The following is a 17,341-nucleotide window of genomic DNA, read 5'->3' on the forward strand; positions in this document are numbered from 1 at the left end:
CACAAGTTTTACAAGAAAACATAATTAGAACAAAAAATAAATAATGTCCATTTTGGTTCAAAGTGGTCATGATGTTGCTAAACTGTTGTGATTAGGGTTGTGCAGGTTGATTCAAGAACCGAATGGTTGAAGGGAAGTAGCTGTTCTTGAACCTGATGATGTGGGACTTCAGGCTGCAAGAAGATGGCATGGGCTGGATGGTGGGGATCTTTGATGATAGATGTTGCCTTCTTAAGGCACGGCCTCTTGTAGGTACTACCAATGGTGGAGAGGGATGTGCCCGTGAAGTACAGGGCTGAGTCCACTTGGAATGTTTATTGGCATGTTAAAGTCAGCAGATAAGTGGAAGATGCTGTTGAGGTAGTAAAGAGCTGTAAAGAGATGGTGTGAAGGAATCCAGGAGAGGGGCTCAACAATTAAAGGTATGGCCTCCAATTGTGGAGAAATTAAAATTGAGGGAGCACAAGAATTGGAGGAGGCCAAACCAAAGAGGTTGCAGTCTGGTAGAAAGGAGTGGCCGGTTGGGTCAAAGGCTGTGGGGATCACCATGGTCACAGTGACAGACGATGCCATTTGTGACTTTGAACAGCAGCATTTCTTTATTAAGGTAGGGTGGACACTAAGTTCTAATATGTGTACAAGCTGTTGTAGGAAAGTTGCATGCATTTTTAGGAGTTGGTAGTATTGGAGAGAAAGGTAGCATTAGAAATAAGATGATAGTTTCCCAAGAACAAGAATCAAGATTGGATCTTTTAAGGATGAGTGGATGGTGGGTATTTTGAAAGAATTAATTTGTACTAGCTGAGGAGGGAGAACCATTTACGATAATCAGTATTCCAAATAATTTACTATATATCGGAATATTTTGTTAGCTTGCATACTTTGTTCCCGTGTCTGTTCCTTCCCTTGTTAAAATGTTCAGGAGCTGCCTTTCACTCTTTTATTGTGTAACAGTCATTGGGGGTCCATACTGGAATATTTCAATGTGACATTCCCAACATCCCCAGTAATTCCTCCTCCCCCCTCCACTTCCCCACACCTTCCCTACCACCACTTCTCCTGTCAAACAGCCTGCTGGCACTCTCAGTCTAGGATCACACATGAAGAATGGGTTGTCAGGTGAGCTCGTAGTCTGTGGCACTTGTAAAACTCTACCCCAGCATGATTCAATGCCTTCAGGAGCAAGAGAAGAGAAAATTGGAAAGAAAAAGCCGTGCTGTTCGAGTCTGTGCTGTGCAACGACCGAATTCACTGACTGGGACCATCTGTTTATGTACAATTATGTCTGTGATCAAGACTGGTAGCAGCCTGAGTATCTCACCTTACAGAGATGACATTTGGAGAAGTGTTAAGACTGTCAAAAAATTAATTTCATACAGTACTGGTTTTGATGCCAGTTGGAGATTCAGTACATTTATTCCATAGTTTATTTGTTTTTGGGGAAATAGCTGCTGTGAATTTAGTGACAATTTACTTGCATTGCTTTCACTCTTACTCCTGAGTCAGAGATTTACTGGTTTAAGGCCTCATCTAGAATTTAAATAAGTATGATTGGAACTTTCTTGGAGCTGTTCTGGCACCATGAGTGTGACTTTACCAGAAATCTGGTTGGAACCCAGTTTATACATGTCTTTTAGTACAACACAAGTAGCTCTGAGAAATTCCCAGCCATAGCCTAGCTGACATTTCATTGAGATATCATCAGACATGCTGTTCCACAGGTAAGATATTAAATCTAGTCTGTTTAGGTTGAATATGTCTGAACAAAAGATATTTTCTATCTGACAGTTCTCCTACAGCCAACAACATTAAAACATACTTGTATTGCTTTTTTTGGGATCTTTCTGTGCACAATAATGTTATTTTGTCTGTCCATGTAACAATATAGACAATCATGTAAATGCCTGGGCTCGCCAATTGTTGAGTATTTCCAGATTCTCCAAACCTTGCTAAAGATTGAGTGCATAGAAATGCAGTTCACTTTGGGTTGGCCTGTGAGCTTTTTAAGGAGTAAAAAATGCTATTTTCTTCCTTTTCAATGTATTCCCTTAGAGAGATACATAGAACATAGAACAGTACAGCACTGTACAGGCCATTTGGCCCATGACATTGTGCCAATCTTGATGCCAACTTAAAATGTCGTCCTCCTGTGTATCATCCACCTCCCCCCATTTCCTTCATATTCATGTGTCTATCTGAAAGCCTCTTAAAATCCACCAAACTGCCTGCTTCCACTGCTACCCCAGGTAACCTATTCCAGGCACCTTTCACTCTTTGTGTTTTAAAAAAAAACTTGCCCCTCACATTGACTTTAAACATCCCCCCTCTAATCTTAAAAGCATGTCCTCTGGTGTTTGACTTTTCTACCCTGGGGAAAAGTTTCTGACTGTCTACCCTATCTATGTCTCTCATAATTTTAAAAGCCTTCATCAGGTCTCCCCTCAGCCTCTGACTCTCTAAGAACAACCCAAGTTTGTCCAACCTTTCCTTATAGCTCATACCCTCTAGTCCAGGCAGCATCCTAGTAAACCTCTTCTGCACCCTCTCCACAGTCTCCACATCCTTCAAATAGGGTTGGGATTCCATTTTATAGGCACACGAATGTGGCTATTGCACAAATAACTGTGGTTGGTACTATCACTCATCTTAGTTTGGAGTGGATAATGCAGTTTTCAGAATGCTGACCTGGAAATTTAAAGACTAAAGATTAAAGGAATTTAAAGATATAAAAAATCATTTTTTTTTGTCATTTGCTTTGATCGCTCATAATGCTGGAACATTAATTATTAAATTTCAATCAATTTTGATCATCTGGAGGGCTAAACCTCTCTGTTATTCTGTCTTCTTCAAGAACTCCAGCTAGTTTCAAACATGGGAAAAGGAAGTATCTCTTCCACTGGCACACAATACTCCTATTCCAAGTGGTGCGTATAAAGGGATGAAGTATTAATACAGTATCAAAGTGAACAGTTAAATTCCAGGAAAAAATAGATACTTTTGACATTTCAATTCTGCCTTTTCCAAGAATAGTCCAAATGATCTCCCATGTTTTTTATTCTTTTTAAAATCTCCTATTTTTTTCCTTGCCTTCTTCCATGTCCTCTCCAGGATGTCTGCTGTCTTTATGTTCATGGTCATTGCCAGCCTCTGGAACCTCCAGCCAGTGGTTATTTTTTTACTTGTAAATCTTGATTGCAAGCTTGATTACACTTAAGATCCCAGATCCCAGCCTTTTTTTTAAGATCCTAGTATCACTAAAGCCTCCTCTCAACCACTGCCAGCAGTCTTCTGGGAGAAAGTGCTTTGGTTATCTTTTATTACATTGGGACTGCTTTACACATCTCATGGAGTAGGTATTGCTCTTAAATTTTCACAACTTGCTCAACTTCTTGATTTTGAGGACAGGATTTCATGACAAAGAATATTGCATTAATTCACTAGCAAGAGATGAAGTTACTTCTGTAATCTTTCTTTTTCCACATATTGCTATTTCTGACTTGATTTAGTTCATTCCCAATGTAATTCAGGCAGGGTAAAGCAAGTTACCGTAACTGGTCCGAAGATGGAACATCCAACAGAGACAGCTCTGATTACTTGGGAAATCATAAAACTGAACCCATCGTAAATGTACTTGTAATCTCACTGGTAGAAGGTCGGGTCTGAGGTGAAGGTTCGAGGATCCCACATAAAGATTAACAGGAACTCTACTTGAGTAGAGGTTACAACTGAAGAGAGAAAGACAGAGAATTGAAGGAGAATATAAGAGAAAAAATTTTGCCCTCTCCATTGCAGCAAAGGAACATGTTTCACATCATTAAGTGAGTTTGTAAACTATTTAACACTTATTCTTCACAAATTTCTCACTCCCAGCATGGGCCTGCCCTTGCTCTTTCAATCTAGTTGTTAGGATGTTTAACTTGCCGGAGATTTATCACAAATAAATTATGATGCTTTGCTCTGCCTCTGCTCTCCTGGCTGCTCTCAGTTATTCAACTTCTTCCACATCCTCTATTTGTTGGAGCTATCAAAGATTTGACTAAACCGCAGGAATGCTGCTGATGTTGGAGGAGGCAAATTCACCAAGATAGTTGGCTTCTCGTCATGCCTCCAGTGACTGCACCTTCAGCTTCAGTTCTGCCATTGAAGATATAGTTCACCAAATACCCTGGCAATTAAGCTCATTGTTAATTTTGTGTTTGAATGCTCTAATCTTTAAAGTTATTGGGCTTTGTGAGACATTTTTATTCATTTTTGGGAAGTGTGCATTGCTGTAGAGTCAGTACTTAATGTCCATCCTCATGTACCCTTGAGATGGGCACCTTCTTCAATAGCTGGACTGATGGTACTCCCGTCACTGTAGTGTAGAGGTTAGTGTAACGCTATTACAGCACCAATGACCCAGTTTCAATTCCAGCCACTGTCTGTAAGGAGTTTGTACTTTCTCCCCGTGTCTGCGTGGATTTCCTCCGGGTGCTCCGGTTTCCTCCCACATTCCAAAGACGTATGGGTTAGGAGGTTGTGGACATGCTGTGTTGGCACCGGAAGCATGGTGACACTTGTGGGCTGCCCTCAGAGCACTCTGCGCAAAAGATGCATTTCACTGTGTGTTTCGATGTACATGTGACTAATAAAGAAATCTTAATCTTAAATCCACGGTGGGTAAGGAGTTGTAGGATTGTAAACCTATTGATGATGGAGGAAAAGCAATATGGTATATTTTTTGTGACTTGGAGGGGAATTGCCTGTATTTGCTGCCTTTGTCCTTGGTGGCAAATGCTGCAGGATGTGGTTGACTTTAAATAAAGTCAAAGTTGCGTTTATTGTCATATTCACAAGTACATGTGTGCACAGGTGCAATGAAAAACTTGCTTGCAGCAGCATCACAGGCACATAGCATCATATAAGCAGCGTTTACAAGAAAAACAAATGCAGCACATTTTTACAAGAAAGAACATAGAACAAAAAAAGTCAATTTTAGTGCAAAGCGATCAAAGTGGTCAGTGTTGCTAAACTGTACTGATTAGGGTTGTGCCGGTTGGTTCAAGAACTGATTGGTTGAAGGGAAGTAGCTGTTCTTGAACTTGGTGGTGTGGGACTTAGGCTTCTGTATCTCCTGCCCGATGGTAGCTGCGAGAAGATGGCATGGCCTGGATGGTGGGGATCTTTGATGATGGATGTTGCCTTCTTGAGGCAGCGTCTCCTGTAGATACTACCAATGGTCGGGAGGGATGTGCCTGTGATATAGTGGGCTGAGTCTACAACTTTCTGCAGCTTCTTGCATTCCTGTGTATTTGAATTGCCATACCAGACCATGACGCAATCTTTATCTTAAGTACATGCAATGTTACTTATCGCCTTATGAAAATTATTACAATGAATACATGTCCATATGACAATAAACTCGACTTTGGCTTTGACAACTGGTAGCTGGTCATATTGCAAGTGGGGTGGGCCCCGACTGATAATAATACCTCTGCAGATTTACCTATGAATACCTTGTTGCAACATTTACTTCTGGATAGTGAAGTTTGTTGATCTCCCCAGTGCCCTGCCAAGTGGAGGCCTGAGACCTCACTAAACCAACTGATTGGAAGCTGTGACAAGAAGTAATTAGCAGGTGCACAGCGGCAATGATTGAAGAATGTGCTCCGAGCCTCTGTGAAAACAGCAACCTCTCTCAGTCACTCCTGGGAATCTCTGCCCATGATCATTCAAAGTGGAGGATGACCCTTTGGGATCTTATTAAGAGCCTTGAGTCTACACATTGGGCATTCACAGAAGCCCTCCATAAATGGCGAGATGAGGATACCATCTCACAAAATACCCATCTGCCCACCCCATCAGGGACCTCCAGTCCCATCTGTTCAAGAGTCTGTGGTTCCGACATTGGCCTCATCAATCACCTTGGAATCCACAGAACTGGAGTGGATGAACGTCACCCTCCATACTGAGGGAGAGCCTGAGAAGACCGAGAAGAAGCACTGTATTATATTACAACTCTGAGCACATGATTCAGATTGATTGCTTAGAATTCAAATCCTCAGCACAATTTACCATTTTTATTCTTTGATCTTACACTCAGTTTGTCACACTTGTACATTTCTATAGCACAGAGTTGCATTAAGAGCAAAGAACAATTCCAAATGAAGAAAAGCCAATTCCAGCCCTGAGAAACTATTGTTTTTGCTAAACAGCATTTATGGTCAACAAGGTGAATATTACTCCCCATTCATTATCTTAACAAAGCTTATTCTTAATGTACAAAAATGCTTTTGATATTAACTATATGTGTCTCTATAAATGTCAGCAATTTGATTCTATCTCCAATTTAAACTGGAAATGCTAATTTCGATATTTCCCTTCTACCTGTGGTCTCAGGGTATATGTCAATGATTAAAATATCTCTGAAACCTGGGGAACCAATATACAAAGAAAAGTCTCCAATTTTCTTAGTAAGAAGATGTCATGTCTCAATCTCAGTACAGATATTCCACTGATAAAACTTTAGAACTGGTCTATAGTTGTGAATATTTTAAAACTTTACAATTTTAAAATCCTACTTTGTCACCGGCAGACATTTACATTTACAGAGCATTGTTAATTTAGTGAGATATCTGAACAACGTATGGTTGTGTTATTGCAACACAGACAAATCAATTGCAATATTAGCATACTTCAAGTCAGTATCTTTAACTCTTTCCTGACAAGTTTGTCAACAGGGGCACTGCTGATGCCCTCTCGGGTCAGATGGTAAAGTGGTGCAGCTTCTGTTGCTGACTCCTTTCCAAGGGGGGAATGTAAAAGCAGCAAGTAAAATAATGAAAGATGCTGGCTTAGGTATAGTTATACAATTGTTAGAATCAGGTTACTGGAGAAACAGCTCCTTTGTCTCAACAATGCAGTTTCTTGGGACCAGAGAGCCATCGCATCAGCAGTGTTTCAATACAAGTTCATTCCTACTGAGGAATTTTAGAAGCTAAATGTATTCAGTCATTCCATTGTTTTCAAGTGTAAACAAGCCCTTGCATTTTAATTAAGATATCAATCAGTTTTGAAGGCAATTTTAAGATTTTCAAATGTCCGTTCTTCCTTACGTTCACAGTTTGTGAACAAGGACAAAGGAACAGTAACAGGTTTACAGCTGGACAGTTCAAAGATGAGTTCAACCCTTTCTTAAGAAAAGGAAAGACTTTTGCACCACTGCCATAACTTCATTTTATTTTGTGTCTACATGTGTGGAAACAGACCTGAGCTCACTGTACTTCATGGGGTGCAGATGGGGTGTATGGATACCTTTTGAGGTCTTTTATAGCATCAGTTCCCAAAAGCCTGTCTGGAAGTCGTTGTGGCAACACCCTGGCAGGAGGGAGAGGTTCTCTGTCCGTCTTTGAACAGTCACAGCGTGTCAAAGCGCATCTCAGCCTCTTGACAGCTGTGGCAAAAGGGAGCAATTTATTCCTGACAGCTTTAATAACACTATCAAATAATTTATGCAGAGCCTCTCTTGTGATAATTGGAAGATGGACATGCTCTGCATACACTGCCAATGGATTTTTTTCTGTGAGTTCACTGGCTTCCCATCAAGCTTTACCTCAGGGGATAGCAGATTGCACCATTTTCAGCATAACGAAGAAGAATAAAGGACTGATTGGGACAAAGAGTCGAGCACTTAAGAGGTCATCTGCTAGTGGACCTCGATAATGCCTCAGGACAAATAATAGAAACACTATTCTTTGAAGCAAACAAAAGACAAGTTTTTAAACCCACTGGCAAAAGACAAACACTTCCCAGCAAGTATCACATATTAATTGAAGAAGCTAAAAATGTAGACTGTGTCTTTGTACAATCATTTTAATTCAAACTACCTCCGACTCCAATAAATTAGTGAGTTGTGATTACAGCAGCAGAAATTGAGCACTTTGCAGCATTCAACATTGTCAAATGTATCAAAATCAGAAATGAAGTTTATCTTGTGCACAATGTAAAGATGATATGAAAGTTTATTAAGTAGTCTATTTTTTGCTTGGCATTTTCTATCTTTCTTTTTCATCTGTTAGATGCAACCAGAAAAAAATGAATAGCATACGATAAGTCCTAAGTTTAAAATAATTCTTTGCAGCAGGAGATTAACATGGGAAAAGGGCTTTCCAATGTCAGGCAGCAGATGGAAGTGTGAATCAATGTACTTTCCTGCTGCCAGGAGCCATTTTGTGCAATATTGAACCCCCAACAAAAGTTCTTTTTAAACACAAAAGCCTGCAATTTTGATTTTGTCCTCTTTTGGTTTGCTGAATCTATGCCTTCCATTGTGCTAATGCCTAATTGCATACCCTGCAAAAAAAAAGTTGTGAAACTGGCCAAAAATATGTGAGAAACAGTGTTATAATGATTTGCGCCCAGAAATATGTGCTAAAACAGAGACTACAGGATGGGGCTCAATTAAATTTGCTGGACACCAATTTAAGAAGGGAGAGATCCCTTAAAGCCATATTCTCCATGGCAGCTAGGCAGCAACAACAACACAATACGGCAGCTTAGGAGAAGAGAGGAACAGCCCTAGATTTAGTGGTTGACGGTTGGCGTGGACTCGGTGGGCCAAAGGGCCTGTTTCCATGGTGCATCTTTCTATGATTGTGACTCCATGAAAGTGGCCTGGAATTAGAGTCATAGAGTCAGAGAGCCGGTCCTGTTAGTAAGATAAATTCCAGGACGCAGGTCCTATGTGCAAGAGAATCAAGTGACCTTTTGGGGTCATCAGAAGAAGAGCAACAAACAAAATGCTGGAGGAACTCAGTGGGTCATCCTCCAGCATTTAGTTTCTTGTTCCAGATTCTAGTATCTGCAGTCCCTTGTGTCTCAACAGGAGAAGAGCCTGGCCAGTGGCAGCTACATTTGTCTCCAGGTGTGTGAAGCCCCACTCATTAGGGCAATGTAGAAATACATTTTTTATCCTCACAGACTGTGTCAGAATGAGCTGTCAGTGAGCACAGCAGTAGTGAGCCATTGCAGTAAATGTTTCAGGGATGTAATGATCACAGCAGGCAGTCCTGCAATGGATTGGTGTGAGGGATGACACTGTGTCATCTGGGCTCTCTTGACTCATCATGATGTTGGAGCGAAGGATAGGTGTGTGCAGAGAACACAAGAAAATAGGAGCAGGAGTAGGCCACCAGATCCCTCAAGTCTGCCTGGCCATTCAACGTGATCGTGGCTGATCCCTCAACTCTTCTTTTGTGCCAGTTCCCCATAACCCTCAATTCCTTGATCTTTCAAATATTTATCTATCTCCACCTTAAACATATTTAATGATCTGGGCTTCACCATTGTCTGGGGCAAAGAATTCCAGAGATTCACCACCCTCTGAGAGAAGAAAGTTCAACACACCTGTTTTAAATTAATGGCCCCTTATTTTGAGGTCCGTTTGTCTGAATTGGAGACTCCAATATAGCAGGTTCCTGATGAAGGTCCTCTCTCTTTTTTGGAGGACTTCCCACGGCAGCCTTTCTTGTCCTCCTGCTGTTTTTCAGGCTGTGCCTCATGTCACTCCTGCTCCTGATCTGCATGTTACTCTTCCTCTGGCACTTGTTGCTGACTCCGGATTGCTGGATTGTGCAAAATGCAGCACACAATGATGAAGACTTCACACCTGCTGGATGCCCACTGCAGGATGCCTGCAATCCGAATCTCAGTTCCAGAAGACCAGCAATGTCTCCCACAGTCATTCTGGTGCTTGACTAGCTCTTGCTATAATAGCACTCAGGAGCTGTGGCAGAACTACAAATTGGTGTCAAGAGCCAGGGGTGTGGAGGGTGCTCCTTGTGCCCCAGGATCTATCCTTCTGGGTGATGGCATGGGAAATGTCTGGCAGTTTGATCTCCCTGAGGATGAAGGTATCATGTGTGCTTCCTGCACTTGTGGTATTGGCCATTAGGAATAACTTCTAATGATCCACATCATCTGAACCTAGAAGGAGTGTAAAACCCTTTTCAATGAAGGTAGAGGCCTGGATTATTACTAGAAGCTGCTAAGGACACATGAGTGCAGACAGTGGCTGCCTGTGCACTTGGGAAGCCGGTCATGCTGGCAAGCCCAAGTCCCCACAATGCCACCTATTCATCCACAAAATCAAGGTACATGAACTCAGATCTTAACTGGGTAGCCCCTTGTCCTGAAAATAAGCCCCCTTGTTCCTGATTCCCCCATGGGGGTGAAGTGTCCTCTCAGTATACAGCCTGTTTAACCTCCTCAGAATCTTGCAGATTTCAATAAGATCAGCTCTTATTCTTCTAAGCTCAAGTGAGTACAGGCTCAACCAGCTCAACTTTTCCTTAACCATTTCATCCCAGGAATCAACCGAGTGAACCTTCTCTGAGCTGCTTTCAATATAAGTATATCCCTCCTTAAACAAAGAGATTAAAACAGAATGCAGAATAACAAGTGTGGTTTTACCAAGCCTGTACAGTTGTAGCAAGATTTGCTGCTGTTATATTCCAACCCCTTTGCAATAAAGGACAACATTGTATTTGCTTTCCTAATTACTTGTGTACCCACGTTTCATGTTGAATGCAACTAGATCCCTCGATTCTCGATGCATTCTCGAATCTCTTTTCATTTAGACAATGTTTTGCATTGTTATGCTTCCTATCAAAGTGGATGAACTTACATTTCCCCCACATTATTGGTATTGGTTTATTATTGTTACTTGTACTGAGGTACAGTGAAAAACTTGTCTTGCATACCATTCGTACAGATCAATTCATTACATAATGCATTGAGGTAGTACAGAGTGCATTGAAGTAGTACAGGGTAAAAACAATAACAGAATGGAGAGTAAAGTGTCACAGCTACAGGGAAGTGCATTGCAGGTAGACAATAAGGTCCAAGGTCAAACAAGGTAGATTGTGAGTTCAAGAGTCCATCTCATCATATAAGGGAACCGTTCAATAGTCTTATCACCGTGGGATAGAAGCTGTCTTTGAGCCTGGTGGTATGTGCCCTCAGGCTCCTGTATCTTCTGCCTGATGGGAGAGGAGTGAAGAGAGAATGTCCCAGGTGGGTGGGGTCTTTGATTATACTGGATGCTTCACCAAGGTAGCGAGAGGTATAGACAGAATCCATGGAGGGGAGGCTGGTTTCTGTGATGCACTGGGCTGTCTCCACAATTCTCTGCAGTTTCTCGTGGTCCTGGGCAGAAGAGTTGCCATGATACATCAAGATAGGATACTTTCAATGGTGCATCGATAAAAATTAGTGAGTGTCAAAGGGGACGTGCCAAATTTCTTTAGCCTCTTGAGGAAGTAGAAGCACTGGTGAGCTTTCTTGGCTGTCACATCTACGTGGTTGGACCAGGACAGGCTGTTGGTGATGTTCACTCCTAGGAACTTGAAGCTCTCAGTCCTCTCGACCTCAGCACCATTGATGTAGACAGGTGCATGTATACTGCCCCCTCTCCCAAAGTCAGTGACCAGCTCTTTTGTTTAGTTGACATTGAAGGAAAAGTGGTTGACATTTTAGGGAAAGGATTATACTCCATATGCCAAAAATTTGTCCAATGTTTAAACTATCCTTATCCCACTGCAGGCTTTTTATGTGCTTCTCAAAACTTGCTTTTCCACTTAGCTTTGTAATCAGTGAATTTGGCAACCATACATCAGTGCCCTCATCAAAATCATTAAAATAAGTTGTAAATTATTGAAGATCCAGCACTGAATCCTGTGGGATCCCAAGTGACAGCTTGCTAACCTGAAAACAATCCATTTATCCTGACCCTTTGTTTGCTGATAGTTAGCCAATCCTCTGTTCATGCTAATATAATTCCCCAATGCTATTGTGTAGGAAGCTTTTATGTGTCATATCATCGAATGCCTTCTGAAAATACAAATACACTCAATCTGTGGTTTCCCACTTATCCATCCTGGTTGTTCCATTCTCGAAGAACCTGAATAACTTTATCTAACACTATTTCCCTCTCAGAAAACCACATTGGTTCTGCTTGATTTTGTTTTGATTTTCTAAATGCCCTGCTACTACTTTCCGTAAACATTTTTGCATCGAAGGACATCATGGTAACTATCCTGTAAATGTCTGTTTTCTATCTTCCTTCTTTCTTGAATAAGGGTACTGCATTTGTGGTTTTCCATTTCACTGGGACCTCTCTAGGATTTAGGGAATTTTATGACTCCAGAATGCAAGACAACAGGTCTAGGTGACTTATTGGCCCATTAGTTTGCTTTGTACTTTTATTGAGAGTGAAACTTAGCTGCTGGTGAGATTCATAGACTAGGATTCAAATAACAGCCTTAACTGAAATAGCTTATTACAATCTGCATGACATTTGCTCACAGCACTGTGAGATTTGGAGGGCAATAAAATGTCCTCAGGCAACTCCTTCTGTCAAGTCATTTTATAAGTTGTAGGTATGTGGAGAGGATGATTTTACAGCAAAATGTTCCTGGATTGTGAATGATGCTGGCATTTATTAGCCATCTGTTCCTCTTTGGACTGAAAGCCTTGGCAGGCTACTTTAGAGGGCAGGGAATGCTGGAGATGGTTAGCAGGTTAAGCAGGGAGAGAAACAAAATTAATGTTTTTGGTCAATGACCAGAAGTTGTCTTTGTCAGAATTAGGAGAAATGCTTTTAACTTGTCCCTGTTCTGATGAAATTTCATTGACATGAAACATTTAACTCTTATTTCTCCCTCTGCAGATGCTAAGTGGCCCTCTGAGTATTTCTAGCACTTTTTTTTTATCTCTAAAGAGTATTCGCTGACCAAAAAGGTTAATATTACAATCCAATAGGTTCATGTTTACAATTAACTGATACTGGCTTTTTATTCCAGTTTTATTTACTTGCTTGAATTTAAATTCCTCAAACATGGACTAGAATTCATATTCCTTGATCCATAGCCTCTGATGCCAGTCCAGTACATTAACCATTACTCTTCAGTACCCTGGCTGTGTCATTACTGAGATCAAATATATTGTGAATATAATGCAGTCCAGACCACTGCCACTTGGTGAATCTGATGAAGTCCGTTGGACTGTAGCCACAAGAGTCAACACTTTCCAAGTGAGGATGGAGGAATAAATGTCATTATTTTACAATGTTTTTTAGGATTGAAGCCCCTCTAATCAGTGTGTCTAATGATTGCTTTCCATTGTAGCTTGAAGGTCGTGACCTAATGTCATTCCTTGATTTAAATCTCCAGCTTTCTAATGGTGCCACTAATAAATCCCAGTGTTCAAAGGTTTGCAGTCTTCAACAAACAACTTAAATGACATTGCCAAAATTTACACTGCTCGCCTTTCAAATGACCTATTCTGTTAGATAGTGATGTCATTATTTGAAAAGACAGTTTAAGGAGCGTGGTAAAGCTGAATCAATGACCTCATTCATGTTCATTCAGAGTTTGGGGAGTGACATAAATTCTCCAACAAAACTCCTTTCAGTATCACTACCCTTTGAAGATCAGAAATGTTAACTTGTTAGTTGAGAATTAGTTCACCACGTAGCATAACACAAAACCAAAAAGGCAGATCCCATGGCTGATTTTTAATCTGAACTGAGTTAATGACTAGGGCACCACATTTGGCCCAATTCTCAGTACTCCAGTGGAGAGATTAAAAAGTCTGCATGTATTCTGCTCAAATGCCATCCAGGGAGCCTATCAGGAAAATCCAATGAAAGCTTGTTAGTGTAGAGTAAGGGGAGGTCCACATCAGGATAGTCTTAGGCTACAGTATGATATTGATCAGTGGTAAGATGGGCAGAGCAATGGCTGCTGGAATTCAATCCAGATATGTGCAAGGTGATGCACTTTGGGAGCACTAACAAGGGTAGAATGTACACAGTATATGGTAGGGCACCAAGGGGTATGGGGGAATGGAGGGACCTTGGTGTACAAATCTGAGTCCCTGAAGGTGTCTGCACAGGTAGATGAGGTGGTAAGGAAGGCATATACTTCATCTGCCAGGTCATTGAATATAAGACCAGGGAGGTTATTGTACAACCTTATGAATCATTAGTTAGGCCACAGCTGGAGTATTGTGTGCAGTTCTGGCTGTCGTATTATGGCAAGAATGTGATTGCACTAGAAAGGGTACAAAGTAAATTCACCAGAATGGAGACATGAGAGACTGCAGATGTTCTGTGTTGCTCCAGATTCTAGCATCTGCAGTCTCTTGTGTCACCAGGATGTTGTCTGGGATGAAGCATTTCAGTTATGTGGAGATTTGATAGGCTGGGTTTGTCTTCCTTGGAGCAGAGAAGGCTGAGGGGAGAACTGATAGAGATGTATACAAATTATGAGGTGCAAAGATAAGGTGGAGAGCGAGAAACTTTTTATCTTAGCAGAAGTGTCTATAATTAGAGGGCAGAGGTTACTTTTGGATACTAATGCAGCTTGCTTTTGAACAGTACACTGGAATCCCACTCATCACTACCCCATGCAGCGCTGAGTTGTTATACTGCTCTTGTCCTCCAGTCTGAACACTCACAGGAATGTGTCAGCCGTACTTTTAAAAAAGGCATTTGCTTGGGCTGTGGGCTGCAATGTAGGGAACCTGGCGAGATTCCCAACCCTCCACTGATGACCCCACAGCAATGAATCACCTCGCAGGGGCAGTCACGGTAGTGTAGTGGTTAACATAATGTTATTACAGCGTCAGTGACCTGGGTTCAATTCCTCCCACATTCCAAAGACGTACGGCTTAGGAAGTTGTGGGCATGTTATGTTGGCATTGGAAGTGTGGTGACACTTGCGGGCTGCCCCCAGAACACTCTATGCAAAAGATGCATTTCACTGTGTGTTTTGATGCACATGTGCCTAATAAAGAAATCTTAGATGTTGAGCAACGTGGAGAGAGCAGTGTGGCTGCTCATTGCTGAGATATGGCGCTTAGGGCTTCACTATTGCTGGCGTGGTAAGTAGGGGCCATTGCTGGGAACTGTCAGTGGCTGCTCCATGAGTTGACAGAATGCCCAGATCCTACAGTTTCCTACCTAGGTAGTGTCTCCCTCCCTCTTTGTTTGGTTGCACCCTCTCCCTCGTCAGAGATTTCTCTATGGTAACAAGATCAGCAGCCAGCGACCACTGTTGAGCAATCGGAGATATAGAGGGACTGTAGGATGTATGTGGTTGGTCAACACCTGGAGCAGTTGCTGCCAGTCATTCACAATGGCCCACAGTACAGTACTACACACCACTTCTCAGCACTTTGCGGCTCCTCTGCTCACCCCAGTCCTCCCAACACCAGCCTTCACAGGCAGCCTCTCCACACTGAGTTGCAGGCAATTCATTGCCGGACTTTGCACCAGGTTCCTGGCATGTCAGCACCATCAGTAACACATCTTTTTGTATAGAATGCCATAATGATTTCTTTAAGCATAATTCCACTGGCATTCTTCTTTCTGGGAATGCATTCTGTGAGCTAACTGAGGTACCAATGTATATTTGAATTTGCCTCTTCTATGGTCTCTCACAGAGAATTTCTGAGCCAACCAACTATCTGCATAAAAAGGTAAATTAGTAAATTGGTTTATTATTGTCACATGTACCATGGTGCAGTGAAAAACTTTGTTTTGCATGCCATCCATACAGATCATTCCATGACAACAGTGCATTGTGGTAGTAGAAGGGAAAAACAATTTAATAGAGTGCAGAATAAAGTGTTACAGTTACAGAGAAAGTGCAGTGCAGGCAGACAATAAGCTGCAAGGCCATGACGAGGTAGATTGTGAGGTCAAGACTCCATCCTATTGTACCAGGGGACCATTCAATAGTCTTATAACAGTGGGATAGATGCTGTCCTTGAGCCTGGTGGTACGTGCCCTCAGGCTTTTGTATCCCCTGCCCAATGGGAGGGGGGCAAGAAAGAATGTCTGGGGTGGGTGGGGTCTTTGATTATGTTGGCTGCTTTATTGAGGCAGTGAGAAATGTAGACAAAGTGCATGGAGGGGAGGCTGGTTTCTGTGATGTGCTGAGCTGTGTCCACAACTCTCTGCAGTTTCTTGTGGTCCTGGGCAGAGCAGTTGCCATACCAAGCAATGATGCATCTGGGTGGGATGCTTTCTATGGTGCATCGATAAAAATTGGTGAGGGTTGATGGGGACATGCCAAATTTCTTTTGCCTCCTGAGGAAGTAGACGCACTGGTGAGCTTTCTTGGCTGTGGCACCTACGTGGTTGGACCAGGACAAGCTATTGGTGATGTTCACTTCTTGGAATTTGAAGCTGTCAACTCTCTCAGCCTTAGCAACGTTGATGTAAACAGGAGTGAGCGCACAACCCCCCTTCCTGAAGTCAATGACCAGCTCTTTTGTTTTGTTGACATTGAGGGAGAGAGGTTGTTGTCATGACACCTGAACTCTGACTCATCGTTATTTGTGATATGGCTCATCATGGTGGTATTATCTGCAAACTTGTAGATAGAGTTAGAGCAGAATCTGGCCGCACACAGTTGTGAGTGTATAGGGAGTAGAGTAGGGGGCTGAGGATGCAGCCTTGTGGGGCACCAGTGTTGAGGATAATCATGGCAGAGGTTTTGCTGCCTATCCTTACGGATTGCAGTCTGTTGGTCAGGAAGTCAAGGATCCAGTTGCAGAGGGAGGTGTTGAGTATCAGGTCTAGGAGTTTGGAGATGAGTTTGCTTGGAATTAAAGTATTGAAGGCGGAGCTGTAGTCAATAAACAATAGTTCAACGTAGGTGTCTTTACTGTCCAGATGTTCCAGAGATGAGTGTAGGGCCAGGGAGATGGTGTCAGCTGTAGACCTGTATTGGAGATAGGCAAATTGTAGTGGGCTGAGCCGAGACATCAGTGATTCAGGATGTCAGTCAGCCCAGATCCCCCTCTGGAGGCTGAAACAATGTTGAAGCAGTCTGAGTACTGGAAAATCATTCCTTTAGAGCTTCAAGCTGTGCTGGTGTGGCAGAATTCTGTCCTCAAGCTGGATTCCTGTGGGATTGCATAAAAGCAGCAAAACATTAGTGGTCTTCATCAGTGGCTTAACAGTGGTTGTCACTTGTACCAGTCAGTGCTGTGGAACAAGAGCATAACTAATGTTCAGCAATGAAGTATAGTTGACATTCAGAATGGAGAACATGGCTCTGCACACTTCCTGTGAGAGCTTGGAGGCGAACTCCTCCATTCACCTTGTCACCTCCTGCATTTGGTGAGGCAGTCCTGACAACATGCTCACCCTCTCATTATGCATCTGCCTCAGCCTTGACGTGACAGTAATCCAAGCATGGCCCTCATCTGGGGCATCCAAATGTAGGCATCAGATTCCCTACATTTAGTGACAGACAGTAGCTCACTAATGCCTGTGTATCTTCCAGAAATA

The 17,341-nt window shown here is 42.2% G+C and overlaps 1 protein-coding gene across 1 annotated transcript in view; it reads left to right on the plus strand.

Moving 5' to 3' along the window:
• Positions 1-424: 424 nt before the first annotated feature.
• Positions 425-17,341, plus strand: part of dcc (DCC netrin 1 receptor) — a 703,166-nt gene continuing 686,249 nt past the window's right edge. Inside the window, exon 1 of the mRNA XM_052034012.1 lies at positions 425-607. Coding sequence (XP_051889972.1) covers positions 425-607 — 183 coding nt within the window. The remainder of the gene's footprint in view (positions 608-17,341) is intronic.

The sequence above is a fragment of the Pristis pectinata genome, chromosome 2 (genome assembly GCF_009764475.1).
Source record: "Pristis pectinata isolate sPriPec2 chromosome 2, sPriPec2.1.pri, whole genome shotgun sequence".
In the NCBI taxonomy this organism is placed as follows: Eukaryota; Metazoa; Chordata; class Chondrichthyes; order Rhinopristiformes; family Pristidae; genus Pristis; species Pristis pectinata.